Source organism: Ambystoma mexicanum, chromosome 3q, assembly GCF_040938575.1.
Source record: "Ambystoma mexicanum isolate Mex_15411 chromosome 3q, UKY_AmexF1_1, whole genome shotgun sequence".
Taxonomy (NCBI): Eukaryota; Metazoa; Chordata; class Amphibia; order Caudata; family Ambystomatidae; genus Ambystoma; species Ambystoma mexicanum.
The window spans coordinates 1,247,495,801-1,247,523,256 of record NC_090926.1 but is presented as its reverse complement, the minus strand read 5'-3'; the positions used below and the strand labels follow the sequence as shown (position 1 = coordinate 1,247,523,256).

Sequence of the window (27,456 nt, the reverse complement as noted above, 5' to 3'; positions counted from 1 at the left end):
CGTGACTACTGTTATCTCCGGCCAGGGTTGCCAAAACTGTTCTCCTTTCAGAATGTTCTCCTGACAGGCCCACCACTGAAGGTCTCAAGCCACCCTGCCGGGAACCTGAAGAAGATCTGTCATTCTCCCTGAGAATTGTGACCACTGAGTCCTCAGTGCCCACTGGAGGGATCTCATTCTCAGGCGAGCCTCTGGCACTAGGAAAATGCAGGATGCCATGAGGCCTAGCAACCTCAAAAAGTCGAAGGCTGGGAGACGTTGGGCATGTTGGAACTTGGTAACCATCTGTAGAATATCTTGAGCCCTCACCTCTGGTGGCGAGGCTTTTCCCAGGGAAGTGTCCAGGATCGCTCCTATGAACTGGAGTCTCTGCGATGGTATCATTTGTGACTTCTTTAAATTGAGGGAGAAGCCCAGTCTGTGAAGGAAGTGGCACACGTGATTTAGCTGGATCTGAGCTTGTTCCGGAGAAACAGCCCTTATCAACCAATCGTCCAGGTAGGGGTAGACGTGAATCCCTTCCCTCCTTAGACTTGCAGCCACTACCGACATTAACTTGGTGAAGACCCTCAGGGCAGAGGTCAGCCCAAATGGCAGCACTCGAAATTGATAGTGAGAGTTGCCAATTGCGAACCTCAGGTATTTCCTGTGTTTGAGATGGATAGGCACATGGAAATAAGCGTCCTGAAGGTCCAGAGATACCAACCAGTCCTGGAACTGAAGGGCCTGGAGGATCGGAGAAAGAGTGACCATCTTGAATTTGTCTTTTCTGAGGAATTTGTTTAATTCTCGCAAGTCCAAGATGGGTCTCAGTCCTCCGTCTTTCTTTGGAATGAGAAAGTAAGGGGAGTACCAGCCCTTGTTCCTCTCCACTACAGGTACCGGTTCTATGGCACCTTTCTCTAGCAGGTCCCAAATTTCCTGCAAGAGGAGCGGATCTGGAGCTTTCTGAGAGCTGATCCCCGGTGGATGACTCTGAGGTAAACGTAGGAAAGGCAGGCAGTAACCTTGGGCAACTGTTTCCAATGCCCAAGCATCTGACGTGATAGCCTGCCATACCGCCAGATGTTGAGTCAACCTGCCTCCTACAGGTGTCCTGTGAGGGAAGTCCTCAGAGTGGTTTTGGGGCGGCTGATGCAGATGCTGATGGTAAAGAGGTACCTGCTGTTGCTGCGGCTTTTGAATATCTACCCCGTCCACCTCGGGTAGTTCTTCTTTGTCCCCTTTGAGCCGGTCGTCCTCTACCTCTTCCGAATGCGGAGTAGAAGCGAAAGGACTTGCCCCTCGCAGAGGTTCCTGTGGGACGAAAAGGAGTTTGACGGATTGCAGCTCCTAGGGATTTTGCTGCTGCTTTTGAAGTTTGCAGTTTCTCTAAACTGTCATCCGCCTTTTTCCCGAACAAAGAAGAGCCATCGAATGGCATGTTCAAGAGCCTGGCTTGCACATCTGGGCCAAAACCAGACTTTCTCAACCAAGCGAATCTCCTGGTTGATGTACTTGCCGCCATTGCTCTGCTGATACTGTCAGCCGAATCAATGCCCGTCTGGAGGGATTCACACATAGCGTCTTTACCGTCCTGTATAATATTCAGGAACGCATCCCTTTCTTCTCCCTCCGGGATGCAGTCAGCCGCTGTAGAAGCACACTCCCAAAGTGTATGGCTGAACCTAGCAAGGGTGCAAGTAGCATTAACAGATTTTAACGCCATGCTACATGCTGAAAAGACTTTCTTTGCCATAGCATCATATTTTTTATCGTCCCTGTCCTGTGGGACGGTAGGATAAGCCGTCTTGACATCGGTAGAGGATGCTGCCTGTACCACCAGACTTTCTGGGGATAGGTGTTTAGACAAAAACTCTGGGTCTGTAGAAGATAACCTGTACTTTGTAGACAGTTTTTTATTTACTGCTGGTATTACATCTGGGGTTTCCCAGTTTGTCATGATCTTTCTCTGAAGAGCTTTATGAAAAGGCACCACAGGATCCTCCTGTGGGCCTTTGTCAAGAATATCCGTGAGGTCATCTTGTTGGAAAGATTGTGAAGGTGCAGACCACCCCATGAACTCTGTGATCCTGGCCATTAAGGCTCTATAGGGGGTTTCAGCATGCTCCCCCGGGTCTGGCTTAGCAAACTCCACCTCAGGGGAAGTGTCTAACCCACTTGCCTCATGTAAGGAATCATGAAGATCCTTTAACCTGCGCTCTTCAGAGGAAAATTCCTCTCTAATTGGGGTTACAGATCCCTGCAACACAAATGTGTCTTCCTGTTCAGACAATTCATCCTCTTCCAAAATTGAAGACATAGTTCTCAATTGTTCTGAACTCAAAGGGAGTAAATCCCATTTCCAAGGCAGAGGGTGCCGAACTTGTCATTATCGGCCTCGAAAACGTCGATGCCGAAGGCTTCGAGCGTGGCGTCGAAAACAAAGGCGGAGGCCTCGAAGACCTCGACAGAATTGGAATTCTACTCGACAATCTCGAAGCCATCAACATCGAGGACCTGGGGATAGTCACTTGGTGTGTCGTAACCGTGACTTTTCTTGGCGTCGACGCCGGTGTCGAAGCTGGCGTCGAGTCGACAGACCCGTGTGTCGAAGGTCCCTTCGACAACGGCGTCGAAGACATCGACCTCGACGGAACCTTCGAGGAAGGTTTGGAGGTCATAGTCCTACTCGAGGGTTTGAGACGCGCTCGAGAGGTTTCCTTCGCCCGGTACTGCGACTCGCGGCGTTTTTTGACCTTCGGTTCTTTCGACCAGAGCATCGCTCTCGGCAGTCTTCGAGGGGGTCGAGGCCGCTTTCTCGAAGACGCTCATCATATTTTTGCGGAATTCCTCCCATTCAGCCCGGGAACTATGTTTCGTGGGGCAAGGGATTCTTTTTGGCGAAACAGAGGAAGAGGAAGACGGAGAAGGGGATCTTCGACGTCTCCTCTTCGAGTGCTTCGATCTCGAGGAGTGATGAGACCCACTCCGAGACCTGGAGCGCGAATGGTGACGAGGAGACGAATGTCTCGACTTCGTCGACGAAGAAGAAGCTTTAAAAGTCTTACCTTTCTCCAGCTTCCCCCTACGCTCCTTCAGGGCCTTAGCTGTCATGGACATGCAGTCCTCGCATTCCGAACAATGGTGTTCAGCTCCCAAACACCACAGACAAACTCTGTGAGGGTCAGTCAACGACATCTTTTTCCCACAATCTCGACATTTCTTGAAGCCGGATCGAGGAGTTGTCGGTTCCGACGAGGAAGCCATCGAGTACGGATCGAATGACTCGAGGTAAATAGGATAAATCTGACTAAGAACTGAGCAACGGTATTCCGAGGCACTGAGTAAGCGCGGAAAAACGGAACTGAGCAACAGACGCTGCGCGCGGCCTTTATAGGCAGGATGACGTCGACATCGATACGGCGGCTGTCGAGGGACATCGACTCGGAGGACGTCGACGCGCAGCGCCCTCTAGAGAAAAAAATTTCAGAGGCCAGCAGAGCTGGAAGGAGATATCTAAGATGAGGAATACGTCGGAGGACACAATCCCTTCGAAAGGGACCTCATTTAGGAATACCCAACTAGTTGGGATATGGTTCTGTAGCTACAGTAAAATTCGTAAGAGGTCCTGTGTCCTAAAGTCATGAAGATGCAGCTGGATAGCACACACCAGTTATTGCATAAGGGAGCATTTTTCACAAGTGTAATAAATAATTTAAAGCCAGATAACATGAAATACAATTATATTGTTTGTGTATTTTCCAAACGTTTAACTTTATGCACACATTGGTTGGATGTCCAACATCTTTTACACTCATGCAAAGGTGAATACTCCTTTTCATTCTCTTGAATTTGGTTTTAATCTTCAAATCTCAAAATTGGGAGTAAAACATCCTATCTGGAGCACTGAGTAAGTATATGTATAAAATCGGGGCTTCAGCAGACCGCTCCCACTCAATAGACAATGTATGTCTCAGATTTTGGGGTAAACACAGTACATTAGAATTGTAAAGGGGGAAACCTAGACATCAATACATTATTTCAGTTCTGCAGCTGGACCCATGAACAGTCTCTACAAGGCCCACAAGCTCTAGTACACAGTAGAACAACTGATACACATTTAGACCATATACTCAATACGGTACCTACAGTAAGAGATGATGTAAATATTCCTAAAACATTTCCGAAAGTGCCACCAAAATGCATCTGAGACACCTGTGACCTGCTTGCTAGGTTCTCCTTGAGCCTTCTTGGTGCAGTCGTGTAACCTCCTTCGTCGTGGGTGGCCTGCAAAGGGCCCCCCTTAGTTTGGTTGCGGTCAGAGGTGGGGGCATTCATACAGTTGCAAACGTATTATCTCCAGAACGTAATAATTTACGTTGATGTATCCATTGTGTGACCCTTCCATTATTGCATATAGACCAACAGTGTTTACTGTACGTTTAAACCATCTCATCACATGGAAAGTTGCTTTGCCTGCTCAGCCATACTACCTCTTGGAGAGTCAGGATAGCGCATAGGAAACACCCTAGAAGCCAAATAGTTTCACCCATATGCGCTCACGAAACCATGCCTAAGAAACATCTACCCAACATTGAGGCCTCACATTAGGCCTCAGCAGAGACCTAGATGAAAAAAGGATTGACAGGGTGCAGAAAAAATGACCAGGGCCTCTTAACAGAGGTGCAGTAGGCACTTGCTCCCTTACAGATTCTTTTCTAAAGAATTGAGAAAAGACTATCAAAACATATAGATATACCTTGTCATCTGTAAAGCACAGTGAGAGGTGTGCTGCCATTCACAAAAACACAGCAGCCAGGGTTTCTAAGCACGTGTGTAGTGATGGACACTGAGGAACAGGAATCAGCATTCGGCCCTTGGATCAAAGGAGAATCTGCGGCGGTGTGATTCTGTGCAAGGAGTGCATGGCAAATGTTGTAGAGTGCTGTGTCTCAAGTCTGTCAATAAGGAGATAAATCAACTGTAACACTCCGCAGCACTGCCTTGAGTCGGGAACTCCAACATGAGGAAGGAGTTTTTTGCTGGAGAGAAGACTCTGGCGCGGGGTCTTTTGCTGGTGGGAGAACCTTTGGTGATGTGTAGCCTGCGGCTAGTGGTGTGTCGACAGCCAATGCAAGAATCCGCAGAGAACTGACAAGCAAGAGTTTGGATAAGGTCCCTGGAGACATTGAGAAATGGTGCGCTGTGCGGGATCGGTGAATGTTTGACAATGAACCATTCAGCAGCAGCAGCAAGCATTAGACCAGAGTCCCAACCAGGAGGGAAAACACAAGGGCAATGCAAAGTAAAGGAAAGATCGGGCAGCAAAGACGTGAACCGCTGGGTCAGAGTATAGCCGCCAACCCAAATCCCGACATAACGAACACAGATTAATATCCGACTGGGATACGAGACAAGCGAGGAGGAGAAAGCAAGTCCAAAACTGGGGAAGTTCTGCAGCTTCAAGGACTGATGGCGAATGCCAGAGTGAGGAGAATTAGTGAAGGCCCGTACACTAAGGTGAAGCAACTGTGTCTAAGCCCCAATGCACCAAGCCACAGTGATGAAAATGCTGTATGCATGTTGCTAGACCACACTGGAAAAATATCACATTGCCAGGACAGGTTGTATGCTGCTTAAGGGAGTCAGGGACTCCTGAACTGTATCACAAAAGAAACAATGACTTAGCACAATACATTCTGGATACGGGAGGCAGTCTTCCTCAAGATTTGTGAGAAAGAGAAACTGTAACAGGCAGGAATTAGAAGTACGCACTGCTACACCATGACAAAAAGGTGAAATATTTTAACAGCCTATCCATGAATCACTTGGTGCCATGCTCGACAATAAAAATAAAAGGTGCGTCTATGTTTGTATTGCTTCCGTCAGGTCATTATTGGTGATTGGGTTGAGTGTGCCACAGGAGGATCTGTGATAGTCATATACTCTAAAGATCAACCAATACAGAGTGATGGGATAGAATCGAACCAACAGTGAGCTTCTGGAAAGGATTGTAGCCCAAGACTGGCAGCACACACACACACACACACACACACACATGCATACATACATACATACATACATACATACATACATACATACATACATACATACCTGTCTTTGCTTGCAGACACTCCAGGCAGTCTGTTGGTTGCATCTCCTCGGTGGGCTCAGAACACAGAGGCTCGGTCTGCGTGTAGGCTGCCACACCTTCCATCATGGTACATTGGACTTCTTCACCACCGCTGCTGCCCACGTTCAAATGGAGGTTTTCCGCTGTCAGTGCTTCATAGCTGTGGCCAGCAATGATGATGACCTGCGGGTTCTGCACCATATCCTGCATAGAACAACCGCTCACCACCTGCCCAAGAGTCTCCTGATGCACACCATCAAACAGAGTTCCTTGGCACGGACTATCTTGCTCGGGGCCCGGAATGCAGACCACAGCGTTCATGCTCTCTTGCTCACTTGCTGTGCAGGAGTCTTGGCAGTCCTCCAGTCCATGTTCGGCACTCAGGGTTTCAATGTGATGCTGTTCAAAGGGTTGTGGAACACCGTCCTGCGGAGCCACCTCCTGCCGGGATAAAGTCTTCTGGGAGCTAGCCTGATCATCCGTCACCGGTTGCAGCTGCTGCTCATTCGTTTCCCAACTGTTATCAGAAAAGTCGGAGTGACCAACCTCGACGCCGTTAACAACTGCAGCAATGGAGAAAGGAAAGAACATTGTTTATACTATGTATTTGCATTCTTAATTCATCATTCTGTGCACCCCTTGATATCCTCTCCATGTTAGGTGGCACAGTATGAACGCTGGCACAGTATGAACGCATACAATAATTTTTTTAATACATACAATGAGTCAAAATAAAACAATATCCTTGAGAAAAAAAAAACTGATCCTAAAAGATCAGCTACAACACTCTGGTGTCCTCCTTTTAGCTATCAACTCTTCAGTCACAAGGCAACTGTTTCTTATTCATAGTTCAGGTCCAATCCCCAGAAATCCATTCACTGAACCGTGATACTATTCTCTGCAGCACCCCTACATCCACAGACATTCAGCGCCTGTAGAAGAGAGTGCCAAGAGAGGGAGCACACTAGGTTTGGCTAAAGAGAGATCTCCAGGTCGGTCAGGTATTGTTGTTACCCATTGGTTGGGGAGGAGGTTCTGTAGGTAAGGACTGTACCTGTGGGCTAAGAGTCAGGAGTATCCTGGAGCCCAAGTGAAGAGCTGAGGAAGATCATTCCACGTCTAGGCCATTTCCTTTAGCGCTGGGCTCTCTTCGGGGGGGAAATGTGGCACAGAAATCAGAGGCTATACTCTTAGGAGGATAACAAGGTGGCAAAAAGTTAATTGGTGTTACTGTGGGTTTCTAGAATCTGGCCTGGTAGACAGTCTAGCTCCCAGCTACAGTGCTGTGCTAGAGTATAGAGTGCTGTAGTATAGAGAAGCAAACCTGATCCTGGGGTACAGTGCAGCTACTTCAGTAGCTGGTATTGCAGTCTTGTAGGCCAAAGCAGGGGTGGCCAAGTGGTCCAAGGCAGGTATGTTAGTGCATTTGGAAGTTGAAAGCCGTAGATCCTACTAACTGTCATTCTTTGCAGGATGTTCATTGTTCCAGACACAGCGTAAACTGTGCAGATTTCTGGAAGTAAGAATAGGAAAGCATTGTGGTCCCCTCTGACTGTGTGGAAAGAAGTCTGGATTGCAGTTAGTAAATATTTTCCTTTCTGCTGCTTTTCAGCCCCATTCTTTGTGACCCCCCCAGCATATCTGATAGTTATTTTTGTTTTACCTGACCTTTTGTGGCAAGCCAGGTACTTTTCGCACCCAACCCGTCCGCCCTCCGCAGAATGAACAGGTGATGGAAAGATCAGTGGAGAGGATTGTTGGCCGCAGCATTAGCGCCAGAGGGCAAGCCCCAAACAAAAGGGCAAGCCCATTGCAGATAATCCCATCCCCACCTGAGGACTCCCAGGGCCAAGCGGGAGGTACCTATGTAGGGAAGGGTTAGAAGAGACTTTGTGAAGTTGCTGCAGCGTACTTCTTGGACAGGTCCTGGTCAGTCGCTAAGGCTACCAGTACAGGGGGAGCAGTACCCCATTCTTATCTTTTGTGTAACACTCTACCTTCATAATAGAAAATAGTGCAGTGGGGCCCTGTACAACATTGTTTTTTCTCCAATTTGTATTTCTGATTCTTGACAGTGTGCCCCTGAAAAGCTGGTGGCAGTGTACCTTTCCTTTTATATTTTGATATTGCGCTACTGTGCACCTTTAATTTTAGCACAAGGATGCTTTGCGCTAAAATTAAACAACATTGGCCAATATGACTAGCTAAGCTTGTTGTTGAAGCCCTACCACTGCAGCTTACTGCCTTTGCTGGCAGTCTTTCCCCTGTTCAGAGTAGAAAATTGATGCATATGGTCATGCATCTTTGCAGGCTCCATCAAGCGCAATGGAAGGGCAGCTGGGTGCTTGGACATTGTGAGGATTTGTTAAGGTAGGTTATGCACCACTTTCTGTTGAGGATGCTACAACCACCAATTATAATTGTTCATTTTTAACACGTTCAATACCAAGGAGTGGTTTCTAAGTGAAGGATCGGGATTCGAACCTGTGTTGCGCTATGCTGTCTTGCTTATAAGACAAAGGTGTTGCCCCTGAGCTATGCTTCCTCCCCCACTAACCCTAATTGGGAGGCCAACAAGACAGGTAAGCTAATCCTCCCTTAAGGAAGGGAAACGTGGTCAGACGTAACTCTTGGGTAGGGGTAGTAGGTTGACAAAAAAGGTACAATTAGTCACACATATCTCCAGAAAATACACCACACTGATACACATTTGATTCAAGTCGCACATAGTCGCACATAAAACTCTTGCAGGTCAAATAAGTACTCGGGTAATAATTCATAGTATTGAAAAGATACCAAGTATATTCTAACAAGCACTGGAAATGCCAACAGTTTGGGCGTTTGTGTAGGCATGCGGAAGGCACTTGGCAAAAGTCTAATACTTATTTGCAAGCCAAAACTATCGACTTTGCCAATGCTTGTTTTAACAGGACTTTAGTGAAGGACACGCATATTGCTTATAAATTGAGTGGCTGAAGGCAGTCTTGTTAAATACATGTTTATTACACGAGTAGTACGTTTACTGCTTTTATTAAGTCATTAACTGTTAGAAGACTGCTTTGAAAAAAGACTGGCAGGCTCTTCAATGCAAAGTTTTAGAGTAAGGCTTGACTAAAGCGAGCTAAGAGTACCCATGAGGAGGAATGGCCAGAATGATTAGCATGACCATGGGCAGTCAATGGGTGGGCAAATAAACAAACAAAACCTACAAGCTTTGTGTCCCTCCTCATATGCCATTTTTCCCCTGGAGTACTCCAATGCAATAGTTTCAGCTTATGGTGTCCAGTCAAATGTCGAAAACAAAGGATCGAATGACCATTTGATCTACAGTCAAATGATCGAAAAAAAAAGGTTGAATTTTTTCATATATATATATATATATATATATATATATATATATATATATATATATATATGACAATGCATTACTTACCGTAAAAGCATTTCTGATGGTTGTATCTGCTTAGATTCACATGCTGTGCATAGGTCCGACATCCAGTGGTCACTGCGGAGTATTGCATTTTGTTTTTCGTAGTCGAAAAGGGGACGTCGACAAGGCGTGTCTGTAACACTATCCCTATAGTTACGTGCGTTGTACCCACAATCCCTCACGCGTCGAGGTCCCTCTGTTTGTATTTTTCTGCCCTGAGGGAGCCTTCTAGACGTGAGTGAGTACAGAAAAGAGAAATATAGGAAAGGATGTCTATGTTCCTTCCATCCGAGCGGGGAGGAAGGGCGGGCGCATGTGAATCTAAGCAGATACAACCATCAGAAATGCTTTTACGGTAAGTAATGCATAGTCTTCTGATGTTTGTTAATCTGCTTAGAATCACATGCTGTGCATAGACTAGCGAGCAGTACCCGGAGTTGGCGGTGGGTTATGAGAAGGAACAGTAGAGAAAAGATGTCTTAATACTGCCTGTCCCATCTGGGAGTCAGATCTAGAGTGTGCATCTAGACAGTAGTGTTTTGTAAAGGTGTGCACAGAACTCCAGGTAGCCGCTTTGCAGATGGACTCAAGGGGAACATTTGCAATGAATGCTATGGAAGCCCCAGTGCCTCGAGTGGAATGTGCTCTTGGCTTGAAGGGTAGTTCTCTCTTAGCAAGAGTGTAACAGAGAGTGATGCATTGTACAATCCATCTAGATATAGTGGACTTAGAAACTGCATCTCCTTCTCTTCCTGCTGCCACCGAGACAAAGAACTGATTAGTCTTTCTCAGTGTTCTGGTTCTTTCCATGTAGAACATGACAGCTCTGCGTACATCTAGTGTATGCAGACTTTTTTCTCCCAAGCTGGAAGGGTTTTGAAAGAACGTTGGTAGTTCTATAGACTGGTTTACATGAAATTTCGAGATGAATTTTGGTGCAAACCTTGGGTGTGTGCGTAGAACCACCTTATCCTTGTGAACTGTTACGAAGGGGTCTAGTACAGAAAGAGCCTGTAGTTCACTTACTCTTCTAATGGAGGTGATAGCTATTAGGAAAGCAGTCTTAAGAGTGAGGTATTTAAGAGTTGCCTTGTGCATGGGTTCGAAAGGATTGCCCATGAGTCTAGAAAGTACCACGTTTAAGTTCCATCCGGGAGCTGGGTTAGCTATCGGAGGGTGTATTCTCTTTACCCCCTCCATGAAGGCCTTGATAACTGGTATCTTCCACCACGACACTAAGTTGGGAAGTGGTGTATGCAGAAAGTGCCGCTAGGTGGACTTTAATGGAATTAAACACTAGACCTGAATCCAATAATTGGGTCAAGTACAGAATAATGTTAGTGGCAGAGCAGTCAACCGGGTTGATGTTCTTACCTCTACACCAGATGACAAATCTTTTCCACTTGCTGGAATAGCAGTGGCGAGTATTAGGTTTTCTGGCTTCCCTGAGGATGTCCATACATCTCTGTGGGAGATGTAAATGTCCAAATTCTATGATCTCAGGAGCCAGGCTGCTAAGTTCATGGTCTGAGGGCATGGATGCAGAGTCCTGCCCTTGTCTTGTACCAGCATGTTGTACGGGCAGGGAAGTTTCACTGGGGGAGATAGGGACATCTCCATCAAGTGAGCGAACCATGGCTGCCGGGCCCACATTGGGGCCACTAGTATCATGGTAACCTGCTCCTGGTGCATCTTGTGCACCACCTTGTTGAGGAGGGGAGTTGGGGGGAAAGGCGTAAACAAATTTCCCTGACCATTGAATCGACAGACCGTTCCCCTTGGACTGGTTCTGGGGTTACCTGGAGGCGTAACTTTGGCATTGTGAGTTCTCCAGGGTTGCGAACAGGTCTATTTCCGGGAATCCCCATTGCGTGAAGACGTCTAAGACGATGTCTACGTGCAATTGCCATTCGTATTCTTTGGGCAGGGGGAAGTCTCTGCTGAGTTTGTCTGCTAGCAGATTGAGTTCCCCTGGTACATGTTGTGATAGTAGGAACATGTTGTGTTTGAGAGCCCACTTCCATATATTCTGGGACAGCTTGGACAGTCCTGGAGAGTGAGAGCCCCCTTGCTTGTTGAGGTAGTACATGGCTGTAGTGCTGTCTGTGAGGACCATCACTGTCTTTCCTTGTAAGTGTTCCTGAAAGGCTTTCAGTGCTTTGAACACCGCTAGTAGTTCCAGCAGGTTTATATGCTTGGATGCTAAGCTCGGAGTCCACACTCCGTGAGCAGTCTGATGGGATAGGTGAGCCCCCCATCCTGTAAGGGATGCGTCTGTGGTTAGAGTGGCTTCCACTGCGGGTGTGGCAAAAGTTCTCCCCAATAACAGGTTTTCCTTCGACCACCACCGTAGCGAGAGAACCAAGGCCTGCGAGACCACCACTAGATCGTCCCATTGTCCGCTGGCCTGACACCACTGGCTGTAAAGCCACTCTTGCATTGGGCGCATGCGCAGGCGCGCGTGAGGTACCAAATAAATACATGACGCCATCATCCCTAGCAAGCGCATTGCGTACCGTCACCTCTCGACCTGCCACATAACTGGGGATCTGAAACAGCATGTTTTGGACCCTCTCGTTGGAGGGGAAGACGAGGCCGTCCTTTGTTCGAATTAGAGCCCCTAGGAATTGTTTGATTTGGCTGGGGTCTAAGCTGGACTTCTTTTCGTTGATGGAGAAGCCCAGTTGGGACAAAAGGTCTACGGTCTTTTGGGTATTGGAGAAGCATGTTTCGTAAGAATCCCCTGTTATGAGCCAGTCGTCGAGGTAAGGGTATACCGGGATGGATAACCTGCGCAGGTGGGCCGCTGCCACTGCCAGTACTTTCGTGAATACCCTTGGTGCAGATGCTATCCCGAAGGGTAGTACGCCGAACTGGTAGTGTTTGTCCTCTATCTTGAACCCGAGGTATTTTCTGTGCGCTGGCAACATTAAAATATGAAAGTATGCATCTTTCATGTCTAGTGTTGACATGTAATTCCCCTGTGATAACAGTGGGATTACTTCCTGCAAGGTTACCATACGAAACTTTTGGGGTTTGACAAACTTGTTCGCTGGGCGCAGATCTAATACAGGGCGCATGGTTAAATCCTTTTTGGGTACAAGGAAGTACACTGAATAAATACCTTCTGTTACCCGAGATAGGGGGACAGCCTCTATAGCTTCTTTTTTTAGTAGCTCTTCTACTTCTTGAAGAAGAATAGTGAGGTGTTCCGGTGTCATGCGTCGGTTCCGTGGGGGTCTGTATTTCGGGGAACCATTGAATTCGATGCAGTATCCGTGGGCTATGGTGGATAATACCCAGCGGTCTGACGTTATACCCTCCCATGCTGAAAGGAACGATGTTAGCCGGCCCCCGACCGGTGATGCATGGGAGGGGACCCGAATCTTCGGGTCATTTGTTGGTATTGGGTGTGGGGCCTTTGGGACTGGAGCCGCGACCTCTTCCTTTGCCACGACGTTGGCCTCTTTGACTTAACTGGGTGCTTTGGTTAGAGGGCCAGTTGGTAGCAGAGTAAAATTGCTGTTGGCTTTGCTGCTGGCGTTGGCCACGCATGGAGCGTCTATTGCCATAGCTACGTCTGTTAGGTGGCCTAGAAATTTGGTCAAGAGTCTTGATGGTATCAAACTCTTTCTTCGCATGTTCTAGGGCTTCATCAACTGCTTTCCCAAACAGATGTGTTTGTTCTATGGGCTTATTGATCAGGGAAGCCTGGGTTTCCGGCTTAAATCCCGAATTGCGCAACCAGACATGGCGTTTGAGAAGTATTCCCTGAACCAGGGAACGGCCAGCCGTCTCTGCGGCATCTAAGGAGTTCTTTACGATGCCCTGGTTTACAAGAGTTCCCTCTGAGATTATAGCCAGCAGGCGCGAACGCAGGGGTTCTGGTGCGTCCTCTGCTTCGCTGCGCAGCTTGCTCCACTGTACATCTGCGTAGCTAGCTAGTAGGGAATTGTTATTTGCAATCCTAGTTGAGAAGGCGGCAGAGGTCGTGATTCTCTTCCCAAGTGCATAGAGCTTCTTGCCCTCTTTGTCAGGTGGTGCCTCACTAGTGGATAGTGGTACCCCTGCTCTTTTTCTTGTATTAGTAACTACAAGGGAGTCCGGAATAGAATGTCCCCTGATGTACAAAGGGTCAGAGGACGAAGGGCTGAAGAGCTTTTCTATCCGAGGGTTTACCCCTCTGACTAAGGCCGGATTGGAAAGGGAAGGAGTTATTCTTCTCCTTATGGAAGCCAGGAGCGGAATAGATTGACTAACCGGGGCTTTTTAATAACTTTTTCTACAAAGTCTATGTCCGGAAGAGTCTCCCCTGTGTCTATTTCAAAATGCGCTGCTGCCTTGCGCAATAGTGCATTAAGTGAAGGTTGGTCATCTATGGGGGAGGTGTTTCCAATAGGCGAGTCCTTGGGAGGAGAAGGGTGAAAGACATCAGGGTCTGAGTGCACTGATGGGGATTGCCAAGGCTGCACTGATGGGGATTGCCAGGGCTGTGAGGTAGCTGTATCTTCTTCAAAAGCTCCTGCACTAGTGTAAGGGTCTTCTTCAAACCCCTCTTCCTCATGTACTTACTCTCCACCCAAACACTCATCTTCCTGGAGGTATTGCTCCTCTTCAGTGAGGTCATATGCGTCTGTAGAAGGGGGAAACAGCCTAGGAATCTTGACCCTTGGGTCATCCTGGGTCCATTCTCTTGGTCTTTTGGGTGTGGGTGGGTTTTGGCTACCCAAAAACCTTTCCATTTTTTCCATACAAGAATGGAGTCTTTCAAGGGTCTCATGGGGAACCCCTGAATAGTCTAGAGGGGGGAAATCAGTGTTTTCACCTTCAAAACGCTTCGAACGCTCCCACAACGTCGACAAAAGGTTTCCGTCGCCCTCAGAAAAGCCCTCCGGTAGTTCAGAAGTGCCCTTAGATGAAGGGAGCAGTTCCTGGCTACTCTTGTGCTTTTTCGGCGTTTCTATATCTTTTGGTGCGGTATTCGACATCTGTTTCGTCGTCCGCTTGTCTTCGGAAACAATTCTCGCCAGGCTCTCGACAACGAGTTCATCAGTAGAGGGTTCTGGAGTCGACGTTGCCTGCGTTACGCGTTGTTTCTCGACGGCCGCTCTATGGAGCGTTACGTCGGATGTTTTTGAGGTAGCGCCCGTGTTAGATGAAAGCCCAATCGCTGGTCGCGGCTGCGTTTGCGGGTGGGGCTTAAGACACTTACGGTCTGAGGTAGACGCCGGAGTGCCCTGCGTCCCCTTCGGCGCTGATGGATCCTTCGTCCTCGACGAAGAAGAGCCGTGGGTTGTGTGCTTAGGCCTATGGGGTCTGTGTGCGTCCTTGTCGCCGGGGTGTTCATCCCCATAAGCAGGGCGTGAGCCGAGCCCGTCGGGGCCGGGGACGGACGTCGAGGAGCGCGAGCGCTCCTTCTGGGGGTAATGACTTCCGTAACGGACGTCGAGTTATCACCCTCCTCGTCACTTTCTGTAACAGCGGCGGCGGGTGAGGAAACTGACTTCGACATAGCGTAGTCTGCCCACCTCTTAACTTTTCGTTCTTTAAGAGTTCTTGGTTTCAAGAGCTTACAGGCCGCGCAGCTGTCCTCTTTATGATCGAGGGGCAAGCAACGATTACAGAGCTTGTGTTTGTCCTTCCAAGTGTATTTGCCCCTACAGCGTGGGCAAAACTTAAAAGGTGTCCTCTCCATAGCTGAGGCAATAAAAACTGGTGATAACCCCAAGGGAAAGATAGGGGAGAAAGAAAGACATTCTCGACGAGAAGATAAAAGTTCGAACCCCCACTCTCCCTACTGTATGTTGGCCGGCGAGGCCTGGCCACGTGTTCGGCAGCGCCGAAGGATCTCCTCCGTCCCTTCCCGTCCGTCGAAAACTTGCTCGGCGGAGAAACAGCTTCACAGCTAACGTCGAGGGGAGGGATCTTTAACAATAAGTATAAATTAAGGACCGAGGTCCGTAGTAAGTGTTTTGCAATGTCTCTCTAGGAGCTCCGCGTAAGGCGACCATAAGCTGGGCGGAAAAAAACAATCTGAGGGACCTCGACGCGTGAGGGATTGTGGGTACAACGCACGTCACTATAGGGATAGTGTTACAGACACGCCTTGTCGACGTCCCCTTTTCGACTACGAAAAACAAAATGCAATACTCCGCAGTGACCACTGGATGTCGGACCTATGCACAGCATGTGATTCTAAGCAGATTAACAAACATCAGAAATATATATTGGGTTGGTAAAAAATGTTTTTAAAAACAAAATGGGGGTTATTGGGGGGAACCCCCCCATTAAAAAAAAAAAATAAAAAAAAATGTTCCCAATCATTTTACTGTCGATCAAAAGGCATTTGATCCTTTTGTTTTCGACCATATAACTGGCAACCTCAGTTTATAGGTGGCACTAGAGCGTGAGAGTGTAGGTAGAGACCATGAGGTGTGAAAGAGCTATGCTTTTTTCCCCATGCAACTTCTACTCCAAGAGGGGAGGAAGGACGGGAGCATGTGAATCTAACCAGATACAAGCATCAGAAATACAATTACAGTGAGTAATGTATCCTTTCTGAGGCTTGTGGATATGCTTAGAATCACATGCTTTGCATAGATTAGCAAGCAGTGCTAGTAGAAGGTGGTGGTTATTAGAAGGGAGCGCTGCAAAGAGATGTTTCAGCACCGCTTATCCCATCATGTGGATCACCCCTAGAATGTGTGTCCAGACAGTAATGTTGAGTGACGATGTGTTAGCCTTGCAAATGACATCTAGAGGCACGTTTGCTATGAAGGCTAACGTTGCCCCAGTGCCTCGAGTTGAGTGTGCTTTGGACTTAAAGGGCAATGTTCTCTTGGCAAGAGAGTAACAGAGTTGGATGCAGTTGACGATCCATTTAGAAATCGCTGGTTTAGAGATGGGTCCCCTTCTCTTCTAGCGGCTACAGATACAAAGAAACAATCTGCTCTTCTGATCGACTTTGTCTTTTGAAGGTAGAACATGACAGCAAAAATACAGTGCATGTAATACTACCTCTGTTCCGTTTGGTGGGTTTTGGAAAAACACAGGAAGCTCTATACTTTGACATGGAATTTTTGTATATGAATTTGGCTTAAAAGCGAGGATCAATGCGTAGCACCACCTTGTCCTTGTGTATAATTACGAAGGGCTCTTGTATTGACAGTTTGTAGTTCACTAACCCTTGTGATAGAAGTAACAGCTATTAGGAAGGCCTTTGTGTATGTAAGGTGTTTAAGACTGGCTCTGTGCATAGGCTTGAAGGCCCCCCAAGCCCCCAGGATCCTTGGGAGTACGATATGGAGGTCCCAGCCGGGAGTAGGATAAGAGATGGTAGGGTACAGCTTTTTGACACCCTCCAGGATAGCCTTAACTACGGGCACATTACACCACAAAAATTGTATTCCGAGACGTGGTGTAAGTGGAGAGAGCCGCTAGGTGTACTTTGAGTTAAAGAATAATCCTGAGTCAAGTAGGTAGAGCAGGTAGTTGACTATATTGGTTGAAGAGTTGGTTGGATTGAGAGACCGTGTCCTACACCATAACACAAAGCGTTTCCATTTGTTAAAATAGCAGTGCCTTGTGTTAGGCTTACGTGCCTTCTTTGAGTATTTCCATGCACCTTTGGTCTAGGTTAAGGTGACCAAATTCTATGATCTCAGGAGCCAAGCTGCTAAGTTCAGCTTCTGAGGGCATGGGTGCAGCATTGTTCCCTGATCCTGGGTCAACAGGTTGTCCGTGCAGGGTAGTTTCATTGGAGGACACAGGGGCATCATTGCAGCTACTAGACTCAGTGTTACTTGTTCCATTTTGTTGAGAAGAGTTGGGGTGGGTGGGGGACGGGGGGTTGGAGGTTTGGGCGAGCGTATGCACCTTTCCCTGACCAGTTCATCAGAAGTGCATTCCCCTTGAATTCTTTCTGGGGAAACCTGGACGTGTAATCTTGGCGTTAGGGAAGATTGTATGCAGTACCCTTAGGGTGCACTACAACAACCCTGACCTCCTGGCAATAGCAACCCAACCTTTGGTATAAGTCTGTACTAGACAGGTTGCTAGTGTGGACGAGTAGCCAGGCTGATCTCAAGAGGGGTCAATGTGAGCTGTAGGGGAATTACACAGAGTTGCACAGTGACAAGTATTCAAGCAAACATTTACACACAGGGTTTCTTGATAAAACAATAATTCATTTATTTACCAGTCAGTTAATGTAAGCCTTCTTCAGAAGGGAGCACTGTAAAACACCACACAAATATACTTCAAAACTATATCCTCTCTTAAGTTCAGAATCAGTAAATACCCATTTGGGACGGCATACAGCAGAGACCTACACCCACAGGTGAATTCAATTGCTAGGGTGCTGTTGACATTAATGTATTACTGTTGGTATTCAGAATTAGTTAAGAGCAAGTCAAAAGTGAAAGATTATTAGAGCAAACAAGATACCACAAATATTTCTTAAGCAGGCAAATACTTTCTTATCCCCCAATAAATCATTCACTGAAACAGGCTAAACCAAAGTCAATAGGCAGAAGTCTATATGGGCTGAAGAACTTCTTTGAAGGTAAATAGAAAAGTATTTGCACAATGTTTCAGAAGTCTTTGAAGAAAAAGATGAATCAATGTAGGGCCACAAGCTGTTAGACTTGTGAGTGGTAGAAGATGCAAGAAACTACAGCAAGAGGCAAGTTCTCTTAGACTTTGTACAGTACCTTTAAAGAAAAGTGCAGCAGATGACTTCTGTTCCTGTACAGCTCTGCAGCTCTCACTGTTCCTGGGCCTCAGTCGTGGGGACAAGAGGGAGGGCGTCGGGGGACTCCTGCACTGCACTGGGAAGGTCAAAACGTGCAACCGGCAAACTTCAGTGGCTGTTCAGCGTTTCAGCTCCTCGCATCTACCGCAAATAGCAACACTGCGGTTCCTGGCTGTCGAGATGGACTTTCCTTACTTCTGGGGTCCCGCACTCTGTTGAGGGGTCTCGGGCTGAGTCAGTCCTGCTTCCTGGCAGTCGGGAGGATCTTCCTGGAGCTCTTGGCCAACTTAAAAGCAACGCACACAAACTGGTGTTCCTCTCCCTGGCTCTACGGTTTCCAGCAGCAACTCTGGAAATTCAACCAGCTCCGAGAGGGATGTCCAGGTGGCTTACTTTGGAGTTGATTGGTCCCACCAACTCAAGGGGAGAAGTCGTCCTTGCAGGGGCTTCTCTGTCGATGCAAACTTGGCGTTTCAGCACAGCAGCAGGGCTTCACTGGGCAAACCAATGGTCCAGGAGTTGCAGCAGGCATCCTCTTCAAATTCTTCTTCGGTTCCTTCGTCCAGTGGTCGACTCTGCCTTCCAAGCCAAAAGACCTGCCTTTTATGTAGTTCTCTCCCATTCATTCCAGCCCAGCTGTCAGTCACTATGTAGGGTGACTATCCTTGCCGGACAGTCAGCCGGTCAATCACTACAGAGTGCATTTGGGTCTCCTAGGAGACTAAGCGCAGAGTGTTTCGGCACCTCCCTCACTTCCTGCCTACACCCTGCAGCCAGAGGCGGGCTTCACTCCTGAATCCCACCAAAGGCAAAACGAACAAAGGGACCAGACCTGGTTTGGCGCACAGAGTAAATCCCAAGAAGGACCGTTCCACAAAGAAATGGCGAAAAAAGTAGACTGGTCCCATTTTGACAAAAATACTGCGGTAATGCACACCATGGTAGTAAAAACGAAACCACTGCCACCAGTCATTCAGTGAGGAAAGGGTAACATAAAAATGATACATGAGAAGTTAGACAAAAGGAGATAATAGGTAACCCATCCATCACCCTATTGTAAGATAGTGTGTGCTGGGTCTAGAAGGTTACAAAGTACATTTTACAATCATTGTGTGTTTCTAGATCCGCCAGAGCGCCTGGGGACCAACTCCGTTGGTGACTGTGCGCTGTACAAATACCTTTCACATTTCTACCGTGGAAGGCTTATTCAAACTGACTGTTAAATAAATAATTGTTTAATCAAGAAACCTTGAATGTAAGTTTATTTGGGTTCTTGTCACTGCGACAACCCTACAGCTAACATTGACAAAGCTGGTGTAGTCTCCCACAGGGTACTGCATACAATCTTTCCCAACACTTGCGACCATTGTTTTGCTAGCCATTGGACGCATTGCTCAGTCTGGCGTGAGGCACTAGGTAGATTCATGAAGCCATCATTCCCAACAGGCGCAATGCCCTTCGTTCCACGACCGGCTACATACCAAGGTGTTTGAAACAGCATGTTTTGGACCCTTCCTTCGGAGAGAGGTGGACTAGTCCGAAGTCTGTTTTTATTAGTGCCCCCCCAGAAATTGCTTTACTTGGCTGGGCACTAGACTTTACTTCTTTTTTTCGTTTATGGAGAAGCCCAATTGTAACAGCAGATTCATAGTTTGCTGAGTGCTTTGAAGGCACCTCTGGGGAGAGTGCCGGTAATTAGCCAGTCGTCTAAGTAACAGTACACTGGAATGGACTGCCTTCGCAAATGGGCCGGCACCACTGCTTAGGACCTTTATGAATATCCTGGGGGCTGATGCAATGCCAAATCGTAGCACCTTGGTAGTGCTCGTTTCCCAATTTGAATCTGGGGTATTTTTTGTGCGCTGGCAACACTGAAATCTGAAAGCATGCAGCTTTCATGTCCAATGTTGCCATGTAACCCCTTATTTTGAATAGTGGGATGATCTCCTTCAGTGGTGCCATCCTGAATTTTGGGGGTTTGACATGTGTTTGCAGGGCACAGGTCCGGCACTAGGCGCATTGTTAGATTTTTCTTTGCAACAAGGAAGTACTTTATATAAATACCTTGATTTTGTTCCATGAAGGGCACCAGCTTGATTGCTCCTTTCTGTAATTGGATTTGCTCCTGGAGGATGTGTAGGTATTCTGAGAATATTGGTCCTACATGCAGTGGATGGTGGCAAGGTGTTTCGAGGAACTACACTGAGAATTCTTTGTCCACATTATGGAGGTCCCAGCGGTCTGACGCTCTGCCTCGTCCTTTCCCGCAGCGAACCCCATGCTACTGGTACTGGTAAGATGAATGACCCCGTGGGATGTAAAACGAGGCGCCTTGGCCTCATTTTCCTGAGCCTTGCGCCCAAAGGGTACGGCGTGTGTTAAACGCTCCTCCAGGAACAAAGGGCTTATTGGAAATCTGACCAACGGTCTTGATTGTCTCATGCTCCTTTTTTGCTGTTTCCAGCTGGTCGTCGACAGCTTTGCCAAAGAGTTCTTTACGGCTGCGTGTCTCTCTGGCTTAAATCCTGAGTCTGAGCCAAGAATGTCTTCTTAAGAGAGTACCCTCTGCAATGACCAATGAGGATGTTTTGGGAAACCGGTTTGCCTTCGGTGGTGTTGTTGAGAAGGTGGGTGCGAGCTGGCTACGGTACAGAGTCTAGATGCTGCAAGACCTCATCCCACTGGGTGCTGCTGTAGCTGGCAAGCAAGGTGGCGTTTGCTATCCTGGAGAGATATGCAGCAAAGGTTGTAATAAAATTTCCCAGTGTTAGGTAAGCTTTTCACAGAACTGGTAAATCTTCCTGACCTGGGCCAACCCAGGACCTTTTGCTTTACTAGTGGGATATTTGTCCTTAATACCTCAGTGAGTGGGAACCTTTTTCCACACTCACAGTATCTTTAACTCTTTTTATGGGTGTCATTTTTAGACTCTCCGTAGTGTCTTTTTAAAGTTATCCTCTTTAACAACTTATTGGCAATAAGTGCCTGTTGCTGGGTTGCCCTAGGTGCTCCCATTTTAACTTTATTTTGCTAACCTTGAGAGAACTACAGTTCCCAAGGGTAGAAAGGATCTTTGGATCCCTTTTACATTTTATTCTGTGAAAACCAGCACACCCCACCATATGTGGAGTGCTGGGGAGATACAATGTATCCCCTTTCACATTAAAAGTGTAACGATTCTGTTACAGGGACAAGCTTACCTTCAATGGCTGGTGTCAGTGATACCTTGTATTAATTTGGTGCACCTTTACCGCGGGCTGTGTTCGCAGCGGCATTAAAGGCACCAAAGGGTGCTCATTTGACCAAAATGGCCCACGTCTTCTACGCCATTTTAGTGTTTCATGTGCTTTCTTGTTCCTTACCCTGACATCCAGGGCGGGAAATTCCTTTGTGTGATTTTTATCTTCGGTGGAAGTCCCCTGGACTCCCCGCCCAGGCTCCAGTCTGTCTGAGGGCAGGAAGCGAGGGAGGAGTCCAAAGCGCTGGCATCATTGGGCAACCAGAACACTCCTTCTTGTGAAATGCAGGGAGAGAATGCAGAAGTTTTGTTGTAGTTCCTGTTAAAACTGCAAAACTGGAAACTGAAGACAAGTCGTCCACTGAAACTAAAACCGAAGAGGATGAAGAAGGAAAAGCGGCAGAGACGATTTCCACGACCGGAGAGCCTGCTGTAGCCATTCTTCCCAATCGACCAGGGGACTCCGGAAATGACGACCCTGACTCAGAGCTGGTGAGACCCACACGACTCAAGAAGACCTGCATTTTGAGCCACCCCACGCATTACTGTGACCTTGCATTGCTGCAATATCCCAATACCCTGGGAACTCGAGCCACTGTGCGGTGCTAGGTCTTCCGAATCTCGCTTCCTGAGGCATCCTGGTGGATCACTAGAAACACGAATCGAGTCTGAAAAGACCCTTCACCAGAGTGCACGACCTCAGTCTTTTCTGTGCTCCTTGAAAAGGCACCAAATATGCAGAACTGCAGTCAGCCGGGAGGAAAAACTTTCCTAGAGCCTTCTCCAAAGTTCCTTCTAAGGTCTCGTTTTCAGTCACCACGACAACGAATCCACTGACCAGGATCTCCAGTCCTACTGCTGCAAAATCTTCTTCAATGCTGAGGTACTGTATTGACTTTGGTATGTACTTACCTTAAGTCTCTTGGGGTAGATGTGGGGTGTTTTCTGTGATGGGGAGGCCTCTCATCCAGTGCACCCAATCCCACTGCTAGAATCCTGCTAGAGTGTCTTCTGCGAAGACCCTGGGCTCTCTTCTAACCCTAGAAGTAAAGTACTCACCTGTTTGCCCACTCTACCTAAGGAAATCTGACTTCTGCTCATTAAGAACTTATCCTGACACTGCCTGTCGGTCACTAGATCCGAGTGACCCCCGTCTGCCACTTAGAACACTCATGCTCCAAGAATAGGGGAAAGACTTAAGGGATTGGACCATACGTGTTTAAAAGTTAATTACTTGCAAAAGAGTTGGTTGGTAACTAACTCGAAGAGTGAACAGTTACAAAAGTTCTTACGTACATTGGATGTGTGATGCACTATTCTTAAAAGTATCGTTAACATCTTTTCTTTCCTTAGAAACTGTTTTGCCATTGTAATGGAAAGTAGATGTGAAGGTATATCACTCTCTGGTGATTAGGTTGTGCCTCTTCCCAAAGTTAATGTGTTGGTATCACCAGATGATAGGATAATTGTACGAGTGTCCCCCAACTGGTTCTTGCTTCCCCTATTAGCCTATACAGAATAAGTCTGTATAAGGTTGTTGCCTACCGAGAATAACTTGGAGTCATTCAACACAGTGTAACATAGGGTTTACTTTCCCTGTGCAATCTAATCCAGAGTCTGTGGTTCTCCAAGTGTCCCTTAGAAGTCCTACATCAGTCACTTGTAAAGATGGGAAAGATCTAACCTGGACTCCTTGTGAGATTAAAGAACGTATATGGGTTTTACTTACCTTGAATTAGCTGTGTGCCATCCAAAAATAAGTTACCAGAGTTACTGCTTCTCTCAATCTGTGTTTCACTGATCTCAAAAGCACCTGTAATTGAATAATATATATCCTTGCGTTTTACTCAAATGGTAAAACTGTGTGCTATCACAAAAGTAATTATAGGTTTTTACTGTACCTGGAGTAAGTGTTCCACTATTCACAAAAAGTATATTGTCCAGTTGACTTGAGTATGTGATTTGTACTGAGAGTCACTGTACAACTAGTAGGGTCTACTGCCCTTGCATTACTGAATGTAACTGTGAAAGTAACCATTGGTTTTTACTCCAAGAATAGGTGTGACCTATACTGAATGTGTATGAAAAGGTTTTTACTTCCCTAGAGTGTTGCAAATGAGGGTTATACTTTGGTCTGTGTACCTTCAAGTATAGTGTTGTGTTAGAAAATAAGAATAATATGCATCTTTCTTAGTCCAAAGCTAATTTGTTTTTCGCGATCAAAATCCGGATCGTTCAGTAATATTCAAAATTGAATTGCATATTTCAGTCATGGAGTAGAAACAAAATAGGAATGTGTTCATGACTTCCTCCGTCTGTCATTATTAGAAAAGGCTGGCTCTATTCTCTTCTTTAAATGCTATCTAAACGATTACTGCAACAAGCAGAGGTCAGTTAGACATGGAGTCATAGTGTTCAGTCTTTCCACTTTGTTAAATGCACGAAAGGTATCTTTTTAAGATCATACAAATAGGTTGACCATTGTTGGAACATAGGGCAAGTGGATACTGTATTTAAGGCCTCAAACATAAGTCACTGTCCGTGAACTGGCCAAAAGAGTTTGTCATTAAAGCCATAAGTAAAGTGGAAACTCCGAGTAACAATAATAACTGTTGAAAATGTAATTTGTTCTGCCTTCTGGGGATGCAGTCTTCATTTTCTGTATAATAGAAGAAGCTGTATACTAGTCAGGCACTTCCCTTCTCCACTCTCCATGAAATACTGGTCGTGGATGAACCCGGAGTCCGCTCGAGTGTATGATATGCGTAAAATAAATCTTACCTTGCAATTTTGAAACTCTTTCTCAGATACTCTACTATGTTTGAATTATAGCACTTAGTCTCAAAAGGGCTTTTTCTCGCTGAGAAGATTTTCAACTAAGTCTGTCCTAGCGGGACTGGATTCCTCAGCGTCGATGCCAAAATGGTGAGCAGCTAATTGTAGGGAGGTCGTTCTTAAATAGGGGACGAGTGACCGCCCTAAACTACGAAGGGGGTCAACAAAGATGCCTGGGTCGTCCTGGTCTTGGAAGTAGTCGTCCTGACCCGCCTGGCCGGGGTCATCGGGGACATCCACCGCCATATGCTGGTGAGCCTGTGTGGACTGCATGTCCTCCTGTAGAGATCCCTGTGAAAGCTCGCAAGGCGGCAGGCTGGGAGAGAAGGTGCTGTTGCCACGGGGGGGAGGTATAGAGGCTGCTCAGCAGGCCTCGAGTGGGCAGCTTACTCAAAGGTAGGCGGTGCCAGTCTCCTAGTGATGACAACTAAACTTTGGAATGCTCTCCCTCATGCCCCGAGAGCTGAACAATCCTTCTGGGCCTTCCGCAAACCGTTGAAAACATGGCTCTTCGCAGAGGGTAGCACCAGAGTTGCTCTCCCTGTACTATTTTTCTGTCAATTCTTCTACAATGCCTGTGTACTCTTACCTATACCAGCGCATTGGTGCCATGGGTTTAGTGTGCTTTATAAATGTACAAATAAATAAAATAATGCAGTAAAATAGCTTGCACCCTTGGTGAAGCCAAAAGTAAAGTATAGCTACCACCAACCTACTCTTTAAAACCTATGTAGTGTGATAAAATCACATTACAGCAGAAATGGGGAAAGGGAGAGGCAGCCCTAGAACTGGGCACCTTAGAGGTGAAGGGCCATAGTGGTAGGGGAGTCCATCTGGTCACCAAAAGGAAATCAAAGAACTCCAAAAGACAGGGGGGAAAAAAACAACAAAAAGTTGAGGTACCCCTAAAAGTGGCCCCAAATCTCCAAAAATAGAAATTCTGACTGGGGTCCCGACACCCTAATCCATATCTTGTTCTTCACGGAGGTCACAAGGGTCTCTGGTATGGGTCTCTCTCTGGGCAATCTCTCTGAGTTTGAAAATGTTTCATACATTTCCTTATGGGTGGGCTGTAGTCAGCCTAACAGAGAAATGTCTTAATATGGGGGAGTGTTGGAGCCATTCCTCAGTCGACTACTAGAACTTGAATGCAAAACACCAAGAGGACCTTTGTTAAGGAAGATTTGTTTTTTGTAATTGTCCCCCAGTTACTTCAATGGAACCCCCAACATATCTGCTACTGATTTGGACTCACTTTTTTTAGTCTGCTCAATTCACATTGTTTGGGGTGCACTGAACATCCCTTAGGGTTACCTGAGCAGGAAGAGCATTGCCCTTTTTTCTCCAGACCTTTCTTTTTTATGGCGTAGAAGGAGGCTTAGATAGTATGCAAATAAAAATAAGACTGAAAGAGGGGCAGATGGTTCACAGTCCTTTACAACTGTCAACAAAATAGGATCCTTCACACCGAATGTGATGTTGTTTCCCCTCCACAGTAGTTGTAGGTTTTGTTCATGGCCCACTTCTTCTGGTTTTGTCCCTCAGGGGTGAAGAGACTCTCCAGCAGTTGCACAATGTTGATCTAGCAGAATCGGCAGTGTGGCCCACCTGCACTTTGCTCTTACTCACCCTAGAGCTTTGTATAGCCTTGGGGTGTCCTTCCCTCTCCCTACTACTCCCATCAGGTTCTCATTCCTCCACCCACAGTGTGGTTTTACTTTGAGCCGACCTGGGCCCCTCATACCTTCCTGTTATTTTGAACTACAGTGCTGCCAGCCTTTTTCCTGGCTGCTGTTGGTACTTACACTTTACTTCCCATTCCACCAATGATGTTTCTTCGATGTGGGTTTATTTGACCTAAAACATTTGACCTAATCACATTTGATCCAATTTATTTGACCCTTTTTTCAGTCTAAAATGCAACCTCCCCCACATCCCCTCAACCTGATCTATACCCTTAGCCACCCAATATATGGGATACATTACTCACCGTAATCGTATTTCTGATGCTTGTATCTGCTTAGATTCACATGCTGTGCATAGGCCGACATCTAGTGGAAGCTGCGGAGTATTACAGTTTGTTTTTCGAAAGTCGAAAATGGGCGTCGACACAGGCGTGCCAGTAATACTATCCCTAGTGTGACGTCCACTGTACCCAAGATCCCTCACGCGTGTAGGATCCTCAGATTGTATTTTTTCTGACATGAGGAAGCATGAGGAGTAGCGTGAGTACAGATAATCCAAGCAGATAGACAGAAAAGGTAAGACTACAAGCAATCATGCGCCTTCTCTCGGAGGGGAGGAAGGGTGGGTCGCATGTGAATCTAAGCAGATACAAGCATCAGAAATACGATTACGGTGAGTAATGTATCCCTTCTGAGGCTTGTGGAATCTGCTTAGATCACATGCTGTGCATAGATTAGCGAGCAGTACCAGAAGAAGGAGGTGGGATGTGAGAAGGGTCATGAGCAAACAGGTGTCTTAGAACCGCTTGTCCCACTTGTGTATCTGTCTTGGAATGAGTGTCAATGCAGTAATGCTGAGTAAAAGTGTGAATAGAGCTCCAAGTAGCCGCTTTGCAAATGGTGTCGAGGGGAACATTTGCAATGAAAGCCAGAGTGGCACCAATGCCTCTAGTAGAGTGGGCCCTTGGCGTAAAAGGCAGAGTCTTGTCAGAAAGAGAGTAACACAGCTGTATACAGTTGATAATCCACTTCGAGATAGCGCCCTTAGAGACGCGATCCCCCTCTCTGCCTGTAGCTACGGAGACAAACAGTTGATCTGTTTTCCTTAGCGGTCTGGTTTTATTTACATAGTATAGGACCGCCCTACGCACATCTAGGGTGTGTAGTTTCACCTCAGCCGAGCTTTGCGGGTTCTGGAAGAAAGCCGGAAGCTCGATGGACTGGTTTACATGGAACTTGGATATGAATTTAGGTGAGAACCTAGGGTGTGTGCGTAAAACCAGTTTGTCCTTGTGGATAGTAAAGAAAGGATCCTGCACTGACAGAGCCTGAATTTCACTGACCCTTCTTATGGAGGTAATGGCTACTAAGAAGGCCGTTTTATAAGTCAGGTGTTTGAGA

The 27,456-nt window shown here is 46.8% G+C and overlaps 1 protein-coding gene across 1 annotated transcript in view; it reads right to left on the bottom strand.

The window, feature by feature from the left end:
• Positions 1–27,456, bottom strand: part of ZNF653 (zinc finger protein 653) — a 412,702-nt gene that overhangs the window by 277,107 nt on the left and 108,139 nt on the right. The window contains exon 4 of the mRNA XM_069604215.1: positions 6,097–6,678. Coding sequence (XP_069460316.1) covers positions 6,097–6,678 — 582 coding nt within the window. The remainder of the gene's footprint in view (positions 1–6,096; positions 6,679–27,456) is intronic.